The following is a 17,396-nucleotide window of genomic DNA, read 5'->3' on the forward strand; positions in this document are numbered from 1 at the left end:
GATCCTTTTTTATTTCTGTGGTATCAGTTGTACCATGCCCTCTTTCATTTTTTATTGTTTATTTGAGTCCTCTCTTTTTTTCTTGGTGAGTCTAGCTAGCTATAGGCTTGTCAATTTGTTTCTCTCTTCAGAAAAGCAGCTCTTAGTTACATTGATCTTCTCCATTGTATTTTTAGTCTCTATTTCATTTATTTATGCTCTAATTTTTATTTTTTTTTGGGCGGTACGCGGGCGTCTCACTGTTGTGGCCTCTCCCGTTGTGGAGCACAGGCTCCGGATGCGCAGGGTCAGCAGCCATGGCTCACGGGCCCAGCCTCTCCATGGCGTGTGGGATCTTCCCGGACCAGGTCATGAACCTGCGTCCCCTGCATCGGCAGGCGGACTCTCAACCACTGCACCACCACGGAATCCCTGCTCTAATTTTTATTTCCTTCCTTCTACTAACTTTGGACTTCATTTGTTCTTCTTTTGCTAGTTCATTAAGGTGTAAAGTTAGGTTGTTTATTCGAGCCTCTGATTGTTTCTTGAGATGGGCACTTATCTCTATGAACTCCTCTCTTAGAACTGCTTTTGTTGCATCCCACAAATTTTGGTATGTTATATTTCCATTTTCTTTTGTCTCAAGGTAATTTTTAATTTCTTTTTTGACTTCTTTTTTCACCCACTGGTTTCCCAGTAGCATGTTGTTTAATCTCTACATTTGTGAATGTTCCAGTTTCCTTTGTGTAATTAATTTCTAGTTTCATACCACTGTGGTCAGAAAAATATGCTTGATATAATTTCAATCCTTTTAAATTCATTAAAACTTGTTTCATGGCCTAAAATACGGTCTGTTCTAGAAAATGTTCCATATATATTTGAGAAGAATATATTCTATTGCTTTCAGAGGGAATGTTCTGTATATATCTGATTCATCTGTCATTTAAGGCTAGTGTTTCCTTATGGATTTTCTGTCTGGATGATGTATCCATTGATGTAGTGGGGTATTAAAGTCTCCTACTATTATTGTATTACTGACTACTTCTCCCTTTAGGAATGTTAATATTTGCTTTATACATTTAGGCACTTCTGGGTTAAGTGCATAATAAATACTTACAAATGTTACATCCTCTTGTTGGATTGACCCCTTTATCATTATATAAAACCCACCTTTGGCTCTTATTACATTCCTTGTTTAAAATCTATTTTGTCTGATATAAGTATAGCTACTCAGCTTTCTTTTGATTTCCATTTGCAAAAGATTGGAATATCTTTTCCAATCCCTTCACTTTCAGTTTATGTGTGTCCTTACATATAAAGTGTATTTTATAGGTAGCATATAGATGGATCTTCTTTCCAAACTATATTATAAAGTTATAGTAATTAGAACAGTGTGGTATTGGCATAAAAACAGACACATATATCAGTGGAAAAGAACAGAGGGTCCAAAAATAAACCCACACATATATGGTCAATTAATTTATGACAAAGGAGTCACAAATATATAGTGGGGAAAGGATAGCCTCTTCAATAAATAGTGTTGGCTATTTACAATAGCCAAGACATGGAAGCAACCTAAATGTCCATCGACAGATGAATGGATAAAGAAGATGTGGCACATATATAGAATGGAATAATACCCATAAAAAAGAATGAAATAATGCCATTTGAAGCAACACGGATGGACCTAGAGATTATCATACTAAATGAAGCCCTACAGAGAATGACAAATATCATATGATATTGCTTATACCTGGAATCTAAAAAAGAATGATACAAATGAACTTATATGCAAACAGAAATAGACCCACAGACATAGAAAACAAACTTATGTTACCAAAGAGGAAAGGAGGGAGTGATAAATTAAGAGTTTGGGATTAATATATACACCCTACTATATATAAAACAGATAACCAACAAGGACCTACTGTATAGCATGTGGAACTATACTCAATATTTTGTAATAATCTATAAGGGAAAAGAATCTGAAAAAGAATATATAGAGATAACTGAATCACTTTGCTGTACACCTGAAACTGACACAACACTGTAAATCAAATATACTTCAATAAAAAATAAATAAAAATTTTAAAATAAATAAACAGTGAGTGCTGAGAAAACTGCAGAGCCACATGCAAAGAAGAATGAAACTTGACCAATATCGTATACCATACAAAAAAATTAACCCAAAATGGATTAAAGACTTGAATGTAAGATCTGAAACCATAGAACTCCTAGAAGAAAACATAGGCAGTAAGCCCCTCAACACACATCTTGGTGATAATTTTTTTGAATATGTCTCCAAAAGCAAAAGTAACAAAAATAAACAAGTGTGATCTCAAGGGCAAAAATAAATGCCCATCCCAAACCCAAACATTGCTTCTCAAGCACTTGCTTAGGTGCCAGAAGTTCCCATGGAAGGTACAATGGTGGACCCTCCTTTGGGAGTCAAAAGAGCAAGGATGGCTTGGAAGCTTGCTGTGCAACTTTGAGGGATCAGTCATTTCACACACGTCAGTCTCTTACCTTTTAAAATAAGGAGTCCATGTAGATTATATAAATAATTTAGAACCATGGACTTCCAAGTTAAGGCATGAAAAGAATTTAAATCTGTTCTACCTTGGAAAGATAGTAAGAACATAATCAACTCCTAATCTTAGCAGGAATTAATCTACCTAGTTAGCTAACAAAAGACGTGACTCATAGAAAACAAACTTATGGTTACCAGAGGGAGATGGAGGGGGAGACAAATTAGGAGTTTGGGATTAACATATACACACTACTACATGTAAAACAGATAACCAACAAGGACCTACTGTATAGCACAGGGAACTATACTCAATGTCTTGTAATAATCTATAATTGAAAAGAATCTGAAAAAGAATATACTTATATATATAGAGTCAGTTATATATATATATATATCGCTGAATAACTCTGCTGTACTCCTGAAGCTAACAAAACATTGTAAATTAACTATACTTCAATTAAAAAAATGGTTAATAAAAAGACATGACTCAAAGAGTGAGGAATAGACAGCTCTGTTTTGAGAAGGACAGGGAGAAAGGAAAAGCATGGATCCTGGCTAGACTCAGATCTGCACAGGTCCAGGTCACCCACCATCTTCTCCAGCAAACTCTCTCCCCAGTCTCCCCAAGACTGTTACCTCAGGGCCCCTGCAACCCTCCTACAGCACCTAACTGGTGTGGCCTTGTAAGGTCTTCTATCTCCTTCCAGATGTAAAATCCTGGAACATAGCCTGTTCCTTCTATCCGCTCTAACACCCAGCACTAGGCCTTATGCAGAGCAGGTGCTCAACAAAGGTGAGCTGTATGAATAAAGGGTGGGGAAGAATCTTCAGTGGAGACCTATCAGCAGACAGAGAAACAGGAGTTCGTCACATATCTGGGGAAGAAAATGCTAAGGAAGGCTAGAGCCCAACTAAAAGACAATTTCTTGCTTCACAGTTTTGCTTGTGGTTTACAGGTACATTTTAGGCCAGCCTTCCAGTTGGAATACAAAAGCAGACTTACATGCCAATATAGTCTTCCTTATTTCAGTGATCAGCACTTAAATACAGCCCTCGATAGCCTTTCACAGAAATGTGCATTTGTATGGGACACAGAAACATGAGGTGGACACAACTGTGAAGTCACTTTTGGACGAATCCTCTTTTGTCCCGACAGCGTTGGCTGGTGTCTTACCTGCTCTCCTTTGTCCCCCTTCTGTCCAGGTGAGCCTGGAACTCCCAGTAATCCTGCTTCTCCCTGAGCAGAAATGAATTTTGTGTTATCAAATATTCTGTCATGTTGAACTAAAACCCCATAGTCTATAAATAAGAAGTTGACAATAGTAAGACAAAGCTTTGCTTTCCTGGGAGCTGATGCAGGTCCCTCCGCTGGGAGGCCCTTCTCCCCTCATCATAAGGCTCATACCCCCTATTCCAAACGCCCGCCAGCATCATCTCCTCCCCGAGACCTTCCATGGGCTGGAACGTGTGCTCTCCTCCACGCACCCTGCACCTCGTGCTAGCCTTTAGCACGGAGCTTCCTGTGCAGAGCTATTCACTTGAGGAAATGTAAGCTTCCTCTAAACTCCCACCTCACCCTCCCCACCACTACTCCAGCCCGGAAGGGAAGTGGCGCAGGATGCCCTAAGCCTAAGCGTGCATCCAGTCATGGTGCCGGGGACCTTCTGCTCTAGAAGCTGGGGCAAGTCTCCCTTCCCTTTGTACTGGTGTAGAGGAAAGCCATCAGAGATCACTCAGGCCTCTGAGTGCCATTAACATCCACAAAAGACGTTTGTGTAGCCCAACGGGCCCAGGCTTCCTGACCAGGAAGGGGCAAGCAAAACAAATTCTTTGGGCAATAACAGAGCTCCTCTGCACTTCCTGTACAACTCACTGCAGAAAGGAGAGCTGGGTGGATATTTGGGATACTGGACAGACACGGTCCCCACACTACGTAGAGTATCTTTGGGTATGCGTTGAGGGGCAGGCACTGCGTTTCCTTCATCTGTGAATTTGCAGAATTGAAGCCTATTCCTGGCATGTGTTATGCCCTTGTACTTAGCTGCTGTACAGGTGGCTCCTCCCTTTATTTTCTTCTACTTCCTACCCAGGAAAGAAGGTCAGATGGCCTCAGAACTCTCCAGATCGAAATCCAGGAGGTCCTATCCCCAACCCCCTTCTCTTAACCCACCCAGCAACTGAGAGGCCCAGGCACACTAAAGAGAAAGACCAGGGCCACACCCGCAGGGCCTGGCTCACTGTGTGGCGTGGCTTTTCCGTGGGCATAGGGGAAAGGGAGCATACCTTGTTTGGAATGCACTGGCACTGGTCTGTAAGTTCCTGCTTTGCTGGCAGAAATGCAGACATTCTACTGGCATGAGCGGGTACCAATGATGCTGCAGTACTTCCAAAGCTATGCTGCTCTGGGCACTAAAATCCAGAAAGAGGCTTTAGGATATGGGGTCAATTCCAAACGCGGTGACATTCCCAGCACTGACTCTCACCAAACTAGACATGACTGGAGGTTCTTGCAAGAACTTCCTTCTAATAACCAAAGGTTGACACCAACCTGTGAAAGTTCATAATGACTGCCTTTTCACTAGACTCCTACGTTTTTATTACACTGACAACACACTAGAAATGCATTAAATTGTTGGTTTTGGTGAGAAATTCGAAAGCTATTATAGGTGACTTTATGACAAGTACAGTAATATCAAACGTTTACAAGAATTACAATTGTTACAATAAAATACTTTATACAAATAACATTGGTATATGTGTTTCGGGAACAAATTTTAAAATAAAAGAATGTAATTTGAACTTTTAGAACATCGTTTAGTTCAAGAAGATGATTATAAACGCATGTAAAAGTAGAAAATAAACTCTTTTTATGCTCTAAGGTAGTATGTATTTAATCAAAGTATGTATATCTTATTCCAGTCCATTGTTCTTTATTCAAAAGTCTCCACTGTAACAGACAAGTGATGACTTTTATAACTTATCCAGTGTGTTCAGGACATGTGGGGATGGCCACATGAAGTGAAATTTGGTTACAAAGCAATGAACTTTTTTTCTGTCAAAAAATAAATCCAGATGGCCATCTGAAGAAGATAAATGCATCCTTTCCTCTCAATATCATTTACCAGAGTCCTTACCACGGTTTGTAACTCTGAATTTGCAGTTTCATGAATTTGCAATTTCATATCTCTGAATTTGCATTTTAGGGGGAAGTGTTCACACATTACTTTATATACTACAAATTATATATGCCTGGAAAAATACTGTCAGGATACAAAATTAAAATATTGTCTGTGGTTATTTATTGCAATGAGATCATGGTTGATATTTATTTTCTTCTATGAAGTTGGCTGTATTTTCCAAATTTTATATAGTAAACATACATAACTTTTCAAACAAAATAATATTTTGAAAAAGTGTGTAGCATTCTAATGCTTGTGAGCACAGTAAACACGGTAAGAAAAACAGCTCCCAGAAAAACTGGGACTAGTTTCCTGTCTTTACCACTAGTTCTATCACACTTACTCTCTGCAGATTTAATGATTAGCTGTTTAGTTATCATAAGTTTCCAAGTCCACAAGTCTAAAAATTACATTAGAATGAAACACACAAGATTATCACCAAAATGATCCATTTATGTCCTATGATTTGATATGATTTTCCAGCCAGTTCCTGCCCCGTGCCCCATGGGTTCAGTTAGATAATCAAGACCTATTCCGAGCTCACAGTTTTGCTCTGGATAACTGATTCACTACTTTAAGACTTTAAAAGCATGTCTCAGGCTTCACTATAAAACTGCCCACACTTTCCAAAAAGTGCCTACAGAGAACATAAGATGCACAAGTAAGGATCCCCTGCTTCATAATACCTCTGGTTTTGATATGACACATATTTAGTTAATAAACCCTCAAAATCTTAATCATCTTTCTCCTTTATTTTCAACAAATGTTGCTGCTTTTCTCCTCTCTTCCTCTTTATTCTTCATTCTCTGTGTCTAGGTCTGTAGTCATGAAATCTGACTGCTTCAGAAAGAGAAACCCTAATTAATAGCAGCAAAGAAGTATATTTATAGATTATCCTGAATAAATTTCACTTTTGAAATATGCTATAAAATATTATTAACAGAAAGGATGTCTGATTTGAAATTACAGGACAAAATCAGATTTTTAAGCGAGTACATTAAAATTTGCTGAGTTCAAATATTTTTCAAAAAATATAGTTGATGCCAAAATTACAACAGATGCACTTAAGTATCTTTTATATAACTATTTACCTTCCAAAATATATATTTCCATTAAATGTAAGTATAGCACATATTCATTTCCTGTTAACGATTAACAGAATGGTGATGTCCGCCCCAAATACTTATCAGCAGGAAAATAAGCAGTCTTTTGTTATTTTTTTCCAAGGTTGGAGATGATTTCCTACCTTATTTTTCTACTCTTTAAAACCAAATCTTTTTCAAGCACGATTTAAAATTTTTTTTCATGATGTGTGGGGTCATGTCACCACTTTTAATTATCGAGCCACGCCATCGAATCCATCACCTATTTCCTTAAACAGTTTTCTCGTAATTCAAGTTGGAGTGACTATTGGTCAAGAGTATAATATTTAGGTACCTCAGAACATCATGTTGTTACTTTTCAATCAGGGAAAATTCGTATTTTAAAAGCTCTCACATAAAAGAAGCATAATTAATTAAAGAAAAACTTCTGGAGAATTCACATCTTCAAGATTTAAATGTGTGCCTCCAGGAAGTCTAGGTGTTTCAAGTCTGTAGATTGGCATTCTTAATTACCTTTTCAGATATTTATAGAAAGATATTTGGCTGGCTTTCCTTGCAATGAGAGCCATAAACTGGGTTGGAGATATGGTTTATAAAACCAAGTTACATTAGCACAACATATAATTTTTACCGACTTAGCTATGCTTTGAGTCAGTTGATCACATTATTATTCTACTGCCCAAAGTGAGTGATAGAAGTTAAAAATACTTTTGAACTACTAAACTATGGATAAATATTCTTACAATTTTCAATGGTAAGTTTAGAACTTCTGGGAAATCTGACCCAAAGAATAACATTTTCACCTTTTACTTTTCATATGTTCTTTCTGTAAGACTTTTCAGAATTAATCCCTTTCAAACACCAGTCAACAAGTCAAGAAACAATGTTTTGACATCTTTTACAAACAAAGCAATAATCATTGTTTCAAAAAGAAGGGTTCATTGTTCAAAAAGAAGGGTACAAAAGTGCAATTCCCCTCAATGAGTTTCAAAGGTAGTTGAATAAATTAAAAGCAAATACAACTATATCTAATAATATAAGACACACACATGACCATTGCAATAAGAGATGCAGAAAGTACTGAATTTAGTGGGTTTTTTTTAATGGAAGGTTGGTACAAGAAAGTAATAGTTGTAGAGTTAGGTTGAGAATATTAAGAGTGAGAGACTAAGAAACTGAATTTCTAATTTGTTGCAAACAGGGAGTAACCAAAGGCTTTGAGGGTGAGATGAGCAGAGGACCGGGAATGTGCCTTATTCACGTCAGCCAGCCTTGTTGCTTAGCACAATATCTAGAAGATCAGTGTTTCTGAATAACAGATTTTTAGTGGAAGAAGGTAAATGAACCTACAAAGCAGTGATGCAGAGACTTATTCTGGCTATGTGGGGACAGGGAAGGAGGATGACACAATAATGCGACGATCCAAGCACGAGGTAAAGGTGGACCACGGCGCTAAAAGGAGAGGGGAAGGTGCAGGTGAAAAATCTCTCACAAAGGAAAACTGGCCAGGAAGGGTGACGGCTAGGAGAGGGAAGTGAGTGAGAATAACGTACAATCACATACGTAAAACCCCTGTAACTGGAAAATGCTGATGCTGCCGTCAGAGCGCGTTTAGTGAGAAAGGCATAAGTTCTCTTTTACTCATGTGGAGTCCAAAGTGAGGCCATATCTTTCCTGAAGTTCAAGATGAAGCACTGGGATTAAAATTGTGACAAGAGACGATGGGACAGCCCCATGAGGGGTCTCTTGCTTGGAACTGTTTCCTCGCCTGGCTTCAAGAGAAGACGTTCAGTGCTGCCCTACACGACTCTACAGCCCAGGCAACTGGCCTTCTACAGTCTTCACACCCCCAAAACTGAGCTTACCTTAGGGGCTGATATCTCACAACACGTTTCTTGAGCTACGAAGTTCGAGTTACAGTAGATTTGAAGTTGGTGAATTTCAACCTATTAAAAAATTAGTAATAAGATATATCATCAGTATTTTTCTTTTTGAAAATCACATTTAGGCATTTGGGAACGATGGTAATTTAACTGGAAAGAAAAAAAAGAAGCTAATATTTATACAAATAGATCACTGGCAGATATTTCGGTTTTTGTTTAATTTAGGATTCATGATTTTATGGACCCTTTGAGAAACAGAAATGGATTCGGCTGTTGAGATAAATCTATATGTAAAGGAAATCAAGTAATAGAGCAATTGCAGATCTTTGCTCCTTGTTTCAAACCATCAAAAAGAAGTATTTAATTAAAGAGAGGTAATGCACTACAATAAGAAGAAAAAAAAGGTATTTAGTTTTTATCTACTTTTCATGGATACTGTCTAATACCTAAGGATTTTATGTTACATGGCATACTCTTGAGCATGACTCACAGTATTTTTACAAAAATAATTGATTCTTCTATTTGCTCAGCAAATCCACACTTGTTGGCATTCGGACATGAAATTAAAAGTAGTTTCAGGAAAGTACAATCATGTCTTCAAGTGCAAGATCAAACAACCACATCAGAGAAAGTAAATGGTACAGACTATTGACAAAATTTCAATATGACAGATGCACAGAGAGGCTGCTTCAAACTAGTTTGTGGTTGTAAATTTAATAATTTAATTAATAATCTTATGATGATTTGACATATAACATAGGTCAGGAACAACCTCTTTCCTTCCCCTTCTCCCCGCCTTTCTCTCTCTTTCTCTCTCTCTCCTCTTTCCACATCTTTCTCTGTCTCCTAGTGTAACAGAGCTAGATTATGTATTTCTTTGAGGTCAGTAAGTACTTTCTATAGTAAGACCCAACTATAATAATATAATAATCCTATGATAATAGAAAGCAGATATCTGAGGTTAGCTCTGAATCTCTAACCCAACACCAACAAAGCAAGAAAGGAGGGGAAAAGCTGTAACTATTACTCTACAGAGATGAACAAAATCAATTCAGCTCACAGAAAGCATTAAGAATTCCAGACATCTTTTGGCTTCATGAACAGCCTAAGATTTGCAGCCAATGCAAAATTCTGAGATGAAGTGAAACTTAATGATTTCTCTTCTATAACTTTTTGCAAGGTTACTGAAGTAAACTTTTATTTATAAAGTTTAAATACACTGTCTTACATAGTCTAATGAAACACCAGGCAGTAACATACCCATTATGTAGAATGAAGAACGTAGAGACTCCAATTAATTAATATTCTCCTTAACTAAAACTAATTTATCATCAACACTGTTATCTAAATAGTCAATACATACTGAAATTCTATTATGTATCATCCACTGTGCTAGGGCCTTCATATGAATTATTTTACTTAACTGAAGATAGATGATCAATTTTTCATGGATTAGAACCTAATAAAGTACCCATGACACTGAAACTACAATCAGCCTAGTTTAATTATGCTTTTTTAATTCATTAGTTGCTTTAGAATCCTTCATTGACATAGTGCTTTAGAATGAGAATGCACTGACCCTGTCACACAGAATTTTTTTGTTAAAAAAAAAATTCTTTTATCAGTTTTGTCACCTATTTCTCTGCACGAAAGCACACGGGTAGTATATGTAAAATAAAACCTAATCATTAGAAGGTTTTTTTGATAACTTACATTCTGAATAAACAAAACATTTTCATGTTACAACAGATCTTATAAATCACAGAGCTTGTATGGAGATAATAAAAATATTAGCTTACTTAGAGTTTTAGTAGGACCAAGAATCTTTAAAAAGTAAAATACGTATTTTATTTATTTGTTTAACTTAAACAGTGACTCCTCTAAAGCTCCATCATCGTGACATGGCTTTAATATTATTTCTTAAGTGAACTAAGATTCCACATTAAACTGTGAAAGTGTTGTGAGACTATAATTTTCCCATTGTGGCTTCTCATCAGGACTCACAGTGATATTCTTCAGCCTCAGGTTGTTCCCTTGAGTAAAAAGTTAAGTAGACACAGGACACAACACTCAACCTTGAGACGGGAGCTTGGAGTCAGGACCCCACTCTTGGAATAACTTGCTCCTCTCTCATTGTCATCTCTCCCTCAAAGGTTATGAATTTATCTTAATCCTCATGTGCTTTGGTTCTTGCCATTCCCCACTTTGCCCTCGCTAGTCCTGCAGGAGATCAGATTCCAGTCAACACCAGGGCTCCAGCGAGGGCTACCGCCACCCCTACTCCTGTTACTAGAATCCCCTGAAGCTCACTTCCCGTCTACCTACACTCCACCCATGGAAGTCACACGTCTGAGGTTTAGCTGCTGGACTCCACTTCCTCCCTTGACTCTGGAGAGACCTTTCTGAAAGGTCTGTCTAGGACTGTTGTCACTACAATTAATACTGTGATTATTATTGGCAGCCACCATTTACTGACACATACTTGATCCATCTTTCTGACACAGACTGAACCTATAAGATCTTTGAGAGACGAGCAGATTTTGTTGTTGTTTTCCGCTCTTTTATGCCAGGTTGAACGGCATGTCTGGCCCTAAATAAATAAATGAATACACAGAAAAGTGACCACATACTATGCACTGTGGCACATACGCCATGCAATTATAACTAACGAGTCTACCAATATTATTTTATAATTTAGGATACCGAGACTCAGATAAATTAAGAGTGAGCAAGATAAATTAGCAGATCATAAGAATTAAGTGGATGAGCTAGGATTTACAATCACATCTGTCTGATCCCCAAGCAAGCTCACTCTCCCTGATGCCATGATGTCTTATGTCCAGAACTGGCTTCTCCTGCTCTGGGGTATCTTGACAATCATCACTGAACCCTCATTATGACACTCTCACTGATTTGTTCATTGTGTCTAAGAGAAGACAGTTTAAAAATAATATTTTATTGGAGATATATATATATACACACACACACACACACATATATATAATATCTATCTATCCATCTGTCATCTATCTCTGATGCCTTCCACAGGGGCCTTTAGAAATAATATGCTGGCCAAACATGTATGTGCACAGAACCGTACTTTTGAAACAAAATTGAACTGTTAAGGGCTTTGCATTAACAATTCCTATTGGTGTCCTGAATTCAGATTATTTTTATGGGTTTTCCCATCATTCCACCCATAAGAAAATGTGAAGTCATCAAATTTAGATATATCCCCCTTTTTAAAGATTATAGGCCTTTGGGAAATTAATAATAAATCTGTACCATGTGAGCATCAAATATAATTTTTAAAGAAACTTTTCATCTGAAAGGGTTTTACTAGACAATTGTTCTCATCCAATGACCTACTGTTGTGTTTCAGTCCAACAGAACTCTAAAGAAACATTATAAGCTAATGAAAAATAGTCTGCAGTACAAACATTTGTGATTCTGAGGATGAATAAATAGCCTATTGTTCTTGAATGAAAACACCAGAACCATTTAACTTAAATTTCATCTTTTTCCAGTCCTTTCTATTCAAGACATAGGAACTTAGACCAAGCTTACTTTTGTATAATATTTTCAATTTTTACTAACATTTAATTTTAATAACCTTATTTTTTAAGGCATAACCTAGTTCTTTTAAATTCACAGGCTAGAGAAAAATGGGTGAAAATAGATAGAAAATAATATATGTAAAAATATAGTTGGAGGGCTTCCCTGGTGGCGCAGTGGTTGAGAGTCTGCCTGCCGATTCAGGGGACACGGGTTCGCGCCCCGGTCCAGGAAGATCCCACATGTCGCGGAGCGGCTGGGCCCGTGAGCCATGGCCGCTGAGCCTGCGTGTACAGAGCCTGTGCTCCGCAACGGGAGAGGCCACAACAGTGAGAGGCCCGCGTATCTCACACACACACACACACACACAATATATATATACATATAAATATATATATATATATATATATATATATAGTTGGAAATACATAGCTATGCTTCACACATCTGATAGCAAATTAATTTAAACAGCGCTGAGAAGGGAATATATTATACAGTTATTAAAGGAAAAAGGTTTTAATAAGATATTTTATTTTAATTTATAAATGTTACTAGTTAACAACTCACATCCACAGGCCTGCCATCTGAAGCTCGGGTTGCAATAACAGTCCTTCCGTGGAAGTCCACAGTGCCCTTTCCATCAATATGCCGGCTTGCAACTAAGTTACAGTCCGTATAGACTGAAATGGCCCGGGATTGTATACTGAAGCCAAGTTTATGCCACTGACGATCAAACAAAGGACGGAGTTCTCGATTTTTAAAAACGTAGTTCAACACATCTCCCTCCACAGCTTGGAACATAAATTCCACCATCTTCTTTCCACCATCAACTACTATAGAAACCTGCAAAAATGCAAATGATCTTTAAATGTTTGAAATTCAGTTTTAAAAATTATTAAAGCACACAAATCAAAACTCAAGGTGCTACCATAGGACTCAGCAATCCTACTACAGGGCATATACCCTGAGAAAAGCATAATTCAAAAAGATACATGCACCACAATGTTCACTGCAGCACTATTTACAATAGCCAGGACATGGAAGCAACCTAAGTGCCCATCGACAGATGAATGGATAAAGAAGATGTGGTACATATATGCAATGGAATATTACTCATCCATAAAAAGGAACAAAATTGGGTCATTCGTAGTGATGTGGATGAACCTAAAGTCTGTCATACAGAGTGAAGTAAGTCAGAAAGAGAAAAACAAATATCGAATATTAACGCATATATATGGACTCTAGAAAAATGGTACAGATGATCCTAATTTGCAGGGCAGGAAAGGAGACGCAGACGTAGAGAAAGAACTTGTGGACACACAGGGGAAGTGGAGGGTGGGACGAATTGAGAGAGTAGCATTGACATATATACACTACCATGTGTAAAATAGATAGCTGGTGGGAAGCAGGTGCATAGCACAAGGAGCTCAGCTCGGTGCTTTGTGACCGCCTAGAGGGTTGGGATAGGGAGGGTGGGAGGGAGGCTCAAGAGGGAGGAGATATGGGGATAGATGTATACGAATAGCTGATACACTTTGTTGTACAGCAGAAACTAACACAACACTGTAAAGCAATTATACTCCAATAAAAAAATTAAATAATTGAAAATAAACTCAAGCTGCATGTTAGTAGAACTAAGGTACTCAGTAAAATATTTTAGATGATACTTGTGTCCGTTGGGTTTGTTAACATATAAGAACAGCAGGGCTTCCCTGGTGGCGCAGTGGTTGAGAGACCGCCTGCTGATGCAGGGGACACGGGTTCGTGCCCCGGTCTGGGAAGATCCCACATGCTGCGGAGTGGCTGGGCCCATGAGCCATGGCCGCAGAGCCTGTGCGTCCGGAGCCTGTGCTCCACAATGGGAGAGGCCACAACAGTGAGAGGCCCGCGTACAGCAAAAAAAAAAAGAACAGCAAACAACCGCTACAAAAATGGTTTAAATATGGGATATCTGATGAATGTAATATGCTCCTTTCTTGAGAGGACATCTAGGAGTGTGTGTGTGTGTGTGTGTGCGTATGTGTATGTGCGTATGTGCGTGTGTGTGTGTGTGTGTGTGTGTGTGTGTGTGTGTGTTTATCTAAGTATATATATAATTCTGTATGAGTGATTCAAGAATTAAATGTTACTAATTTAAAAACAATAAGAAATAATCACTTCTCTTAGCATGGAAACTGAGATCAACTTCTTTAACATTTGATGCTTTGCATGGTGCAAAGAAAATACATTTTCATAGAGAACATGTTCTTTCTGTTCAAGTCATATTTCCATCTTAATACTGTGACTATATAATAACATATTAAAAGACCAGTGAAATGAAAAACATTTCAATGGATATGTACGGAAATAAACACAGATGGATGGTGCCCACAAGTAATTGTGATGTTTACCTCCCCTCCCTGGAGCACCTGCGTCCCCTCCTTTCTGCCCAAATGCCACATCTCCCACAAGTACTCCTAGACCCCTGCTCTTCTCATGTCCCATCTGGGGGAGCCGTCCTTTCCATGCTCGCACAGTCCCCACCCAACTCCGAGCTGTCCTTGGCCACCTCACTTGTCACCTTGTGGTCATGCTCCAATAGGCTGTTCTCATACATGGCATCCCCAGACCTATGTGCTCCCTGAGAAAAGGAATCACGCTTTGCCAGTCTCTTATCTTTGTCACTAACTAGCATCTAGCATGTGTTCAATTATTTTTATTGATGGAATCAATATTTGTATCTCATCTCTTAATTTACTAAGGATTTTCAGAGGAAACAATGAACAGCTTTAAAATGATGTATAATATCAGAAATAATAGGAAATGAAGAAGTCGTCAGTGAGTGGTCTTGGTGTCAATGAAGCAGTTGTAAAGGAAGGGTAGTTAGAGTGTCTTCAGACAAAAATATGAATCTAGTAGAAAAAAACAAACAGAAAAACAAAACAAAAACAGAAAACAAACTAATCTTGCCTCACCCACCAGGCTCTCCCATTACAAATCTCAGCAAGATCCTTCTAACTCTGAGAATACTTGCATTTCCCTGTGGGTGATTCCACTAAAAGACAGAATAGTCGTGCATGAGGTCTGCTCCCAAATTTATGCCCACAGATCCAAGATTCACCTGGCCTAATCCCACCAGAGGCCACAGATCAGTACCTCTCTCTGGTTCCTTACCTGTGGCATATTCTGCTGGTTTAAAACCTGCCACAGAAACCACCGTTCCTTTTTGGTGCTTCTTCGTACCCGAAACATGGCTGCTATGGCGAACTCCTCAGGAAGGCCTTTGGGAAACACCTTACTGTGGGAGAAAAACAAAGAACCATCGTGGGAAAACTGAAGGCAAGGACACAAAATCTCGGTATGAAGGTCTCTGCAACACAACATCTTAGTCACATTTTCTCAATGAATTTAGAATTCATTATGCATGTTTACAGCATTCTACCAAATGCATACATGGACACATCCACGTCTACTTTTACCTATGGAATTTGTATCCTTGTTCTTTCCCTTTTAAAAAATTTCCCGGAAGGTGTTGTTAAAGCTTGAGGTGTGTAAAAGTGAGTGACTAGACTATAGTACTATGGGGCGATATTCATTTACTGAACAAGATGTTCCAACAGAATCTCAGAATTCACTGCAGTCTGGCACACGGTAGACATTTATAAAGGAAATAAATAGTACCCCTAGGCTTTATCGGTAGACAGAAGTACAGAGCATTTCAAAGAACACTGCTAGCAATTAAATGTATACTTCCAAAGAACTTTTGTCATATTAAACCCTTGCAAAATGAACTCCTAATTCTGATTTCCTAGTAGGTATCAATTTAGGACTGAAACTAAATATAATAAAGACATTTTAGCTTATTTTTTATTCTTACAGAAAATAAGTAAGTTATTTCTAGGTAGCAGAGAGAAGCCTAAAGACAGTCCAAATATGCTTCTGTCTCAACCTTGTTTCAAAATCCTGGTCTCACTGGATCCATGAAGAAACTTGGGGAGAAAAATTCACCATGAACATAAATCATATTTAGACTTTCATTGGAAAACATGGAGAGATACATTCCTCCAAGTTGACTTTTAAAGTTATCTGCATTGTATGTAAAAACTCTGCAAGGAAGGAATCTTGCTTTTCTTTTAAAAAATCATGAGGAGTAGTAGGTAAGAATTCTCTTAAGGACTAACATAGCCAGAACTTGTTTATATAAATAAAACATCACACATTGAGATGGTTAACTACTCACTGGGAGTATCACACCAAGGTCCACTGAAACTGACAACCAAACTCATGGAGAATTCTGAAACTTTGGTTTTACATTTTGTGTTAGAGAAAAAGTCACAAGTGGTAGGGAAATCAGGAACAACAACAACAACAAAAAGCTATGCTGGCCTAAAGTTCTTAGTTGGTTAAACTCGCGCGCGCACCCACGCGCGCGCACACACACACACACACTCACTTACGTATATACTGTATAAATGTAGGTATATGTACATAAGCATACCTCAGGGATATTGCAGGTTTGGGGCCAGCTCACTGGAATAAAGTTAATATCACAATAAAGTGAGTCACGGGCTTCCCTGGTGACGCAGTGGTTGAGAGTCCGCCTGCCAATGCAAGGGACACGGGTTCATGCCCCGGTCCGGGAAGATCCCACATGCCGCGGAGCGGCTGGGCCCGTGAGCCATAGCCGCTGAGCCTGCGCGTTCCGGAGCCTATGCTCCGCAACGGGAGAGGCCACCACAGTGAGAGGCCCGCGTACAGCAAAAAAAAAGTGAGTCACACGAATTTTTTGGTTTTCCCGTGTGTGTAAAAGTTGTGTTTACACTATGCTGTACTCTATTCCATGTGCAACAGCATTATATCTAAAAACGTACATACCTTAATTTTTAAAATGCTTTACTGCTAAAAAGAAATACGCTAACCATCATCTGACAACCCAGGGTTGCCACAAACCTTCAATTTGTAAAAAATCCAGTATCTATGAAGTGCAATAAAGTGAAACACAATGAAAGGAGGTCTGTCTCTAAATATATATAAACTCTAGTTTTACCTTCTTCACTAACCTGCTTCCGGAGGCTTTCTGGCTCTCAGCTCTTGTCTGGCTGGATGAAGAAAGAGGAGGCAACCTGGGGCCTCATTTTCATCACACACACACACACACACACACACACACACACACACACACACACAC

The 17,396-nt window shown here is 38.5% G+C and overlaps 1 protein-coding gene across 1 annotated transcript in view; it reads right to left on the reverse strand.

The window, feature by feature from the left end:
* Window positions 1-17,396, reverse strand: part of COL19A1 (collagen type XIX alpha 1 chain) — a 349,797-nt gene that overhangs the window by 289,603 nt on the left and 42,798 nt on the right. The window contains exons 4-8 of the mRNA XM_027093224.1: window positions 15,383-15,506; window positions 12,797-13,072; window positions 8,657-8,737; window positions 4,793-4,918; window positions 3,684-3,746 (exon numbers count right to left, since the gene is read on the reverse strand). Of these exons, the coding sequence (XP_026949025.1) occupies window positions 3,684-3,746; window positions 4,793-4,918; window positions 8,657-8,737; window positions 12,797-13,072; window positions 15,383-15,506 (670 nt within the window). The remainder of the gene's footprint in view (window positions 1-3,683; window positions 3,747-4,792; window positions 4,919-8,656; window positions 8,738-12,796; window positions 13,073-15,382; window positions 15,507-17,396) is intronic.

Source organism: Aethalodelphis obliquidens, unplaced genomic scaffold (assembly GCF_003676395.1).
Source record: "Aethalodelphis obliquidens isolate GAN/ISIS:26980383/991018 unplaced genomic scaffold, ASM367639v1 scaffold3, whole genome shotgun sequence".
Classification (NCBI taxonomy): Eukaryota; Metazoa; Chordata; class Mammalia; order Artiodactyla; family Delphinidae; genus Aethalodelphis; species Aethalodelphis obliquidens.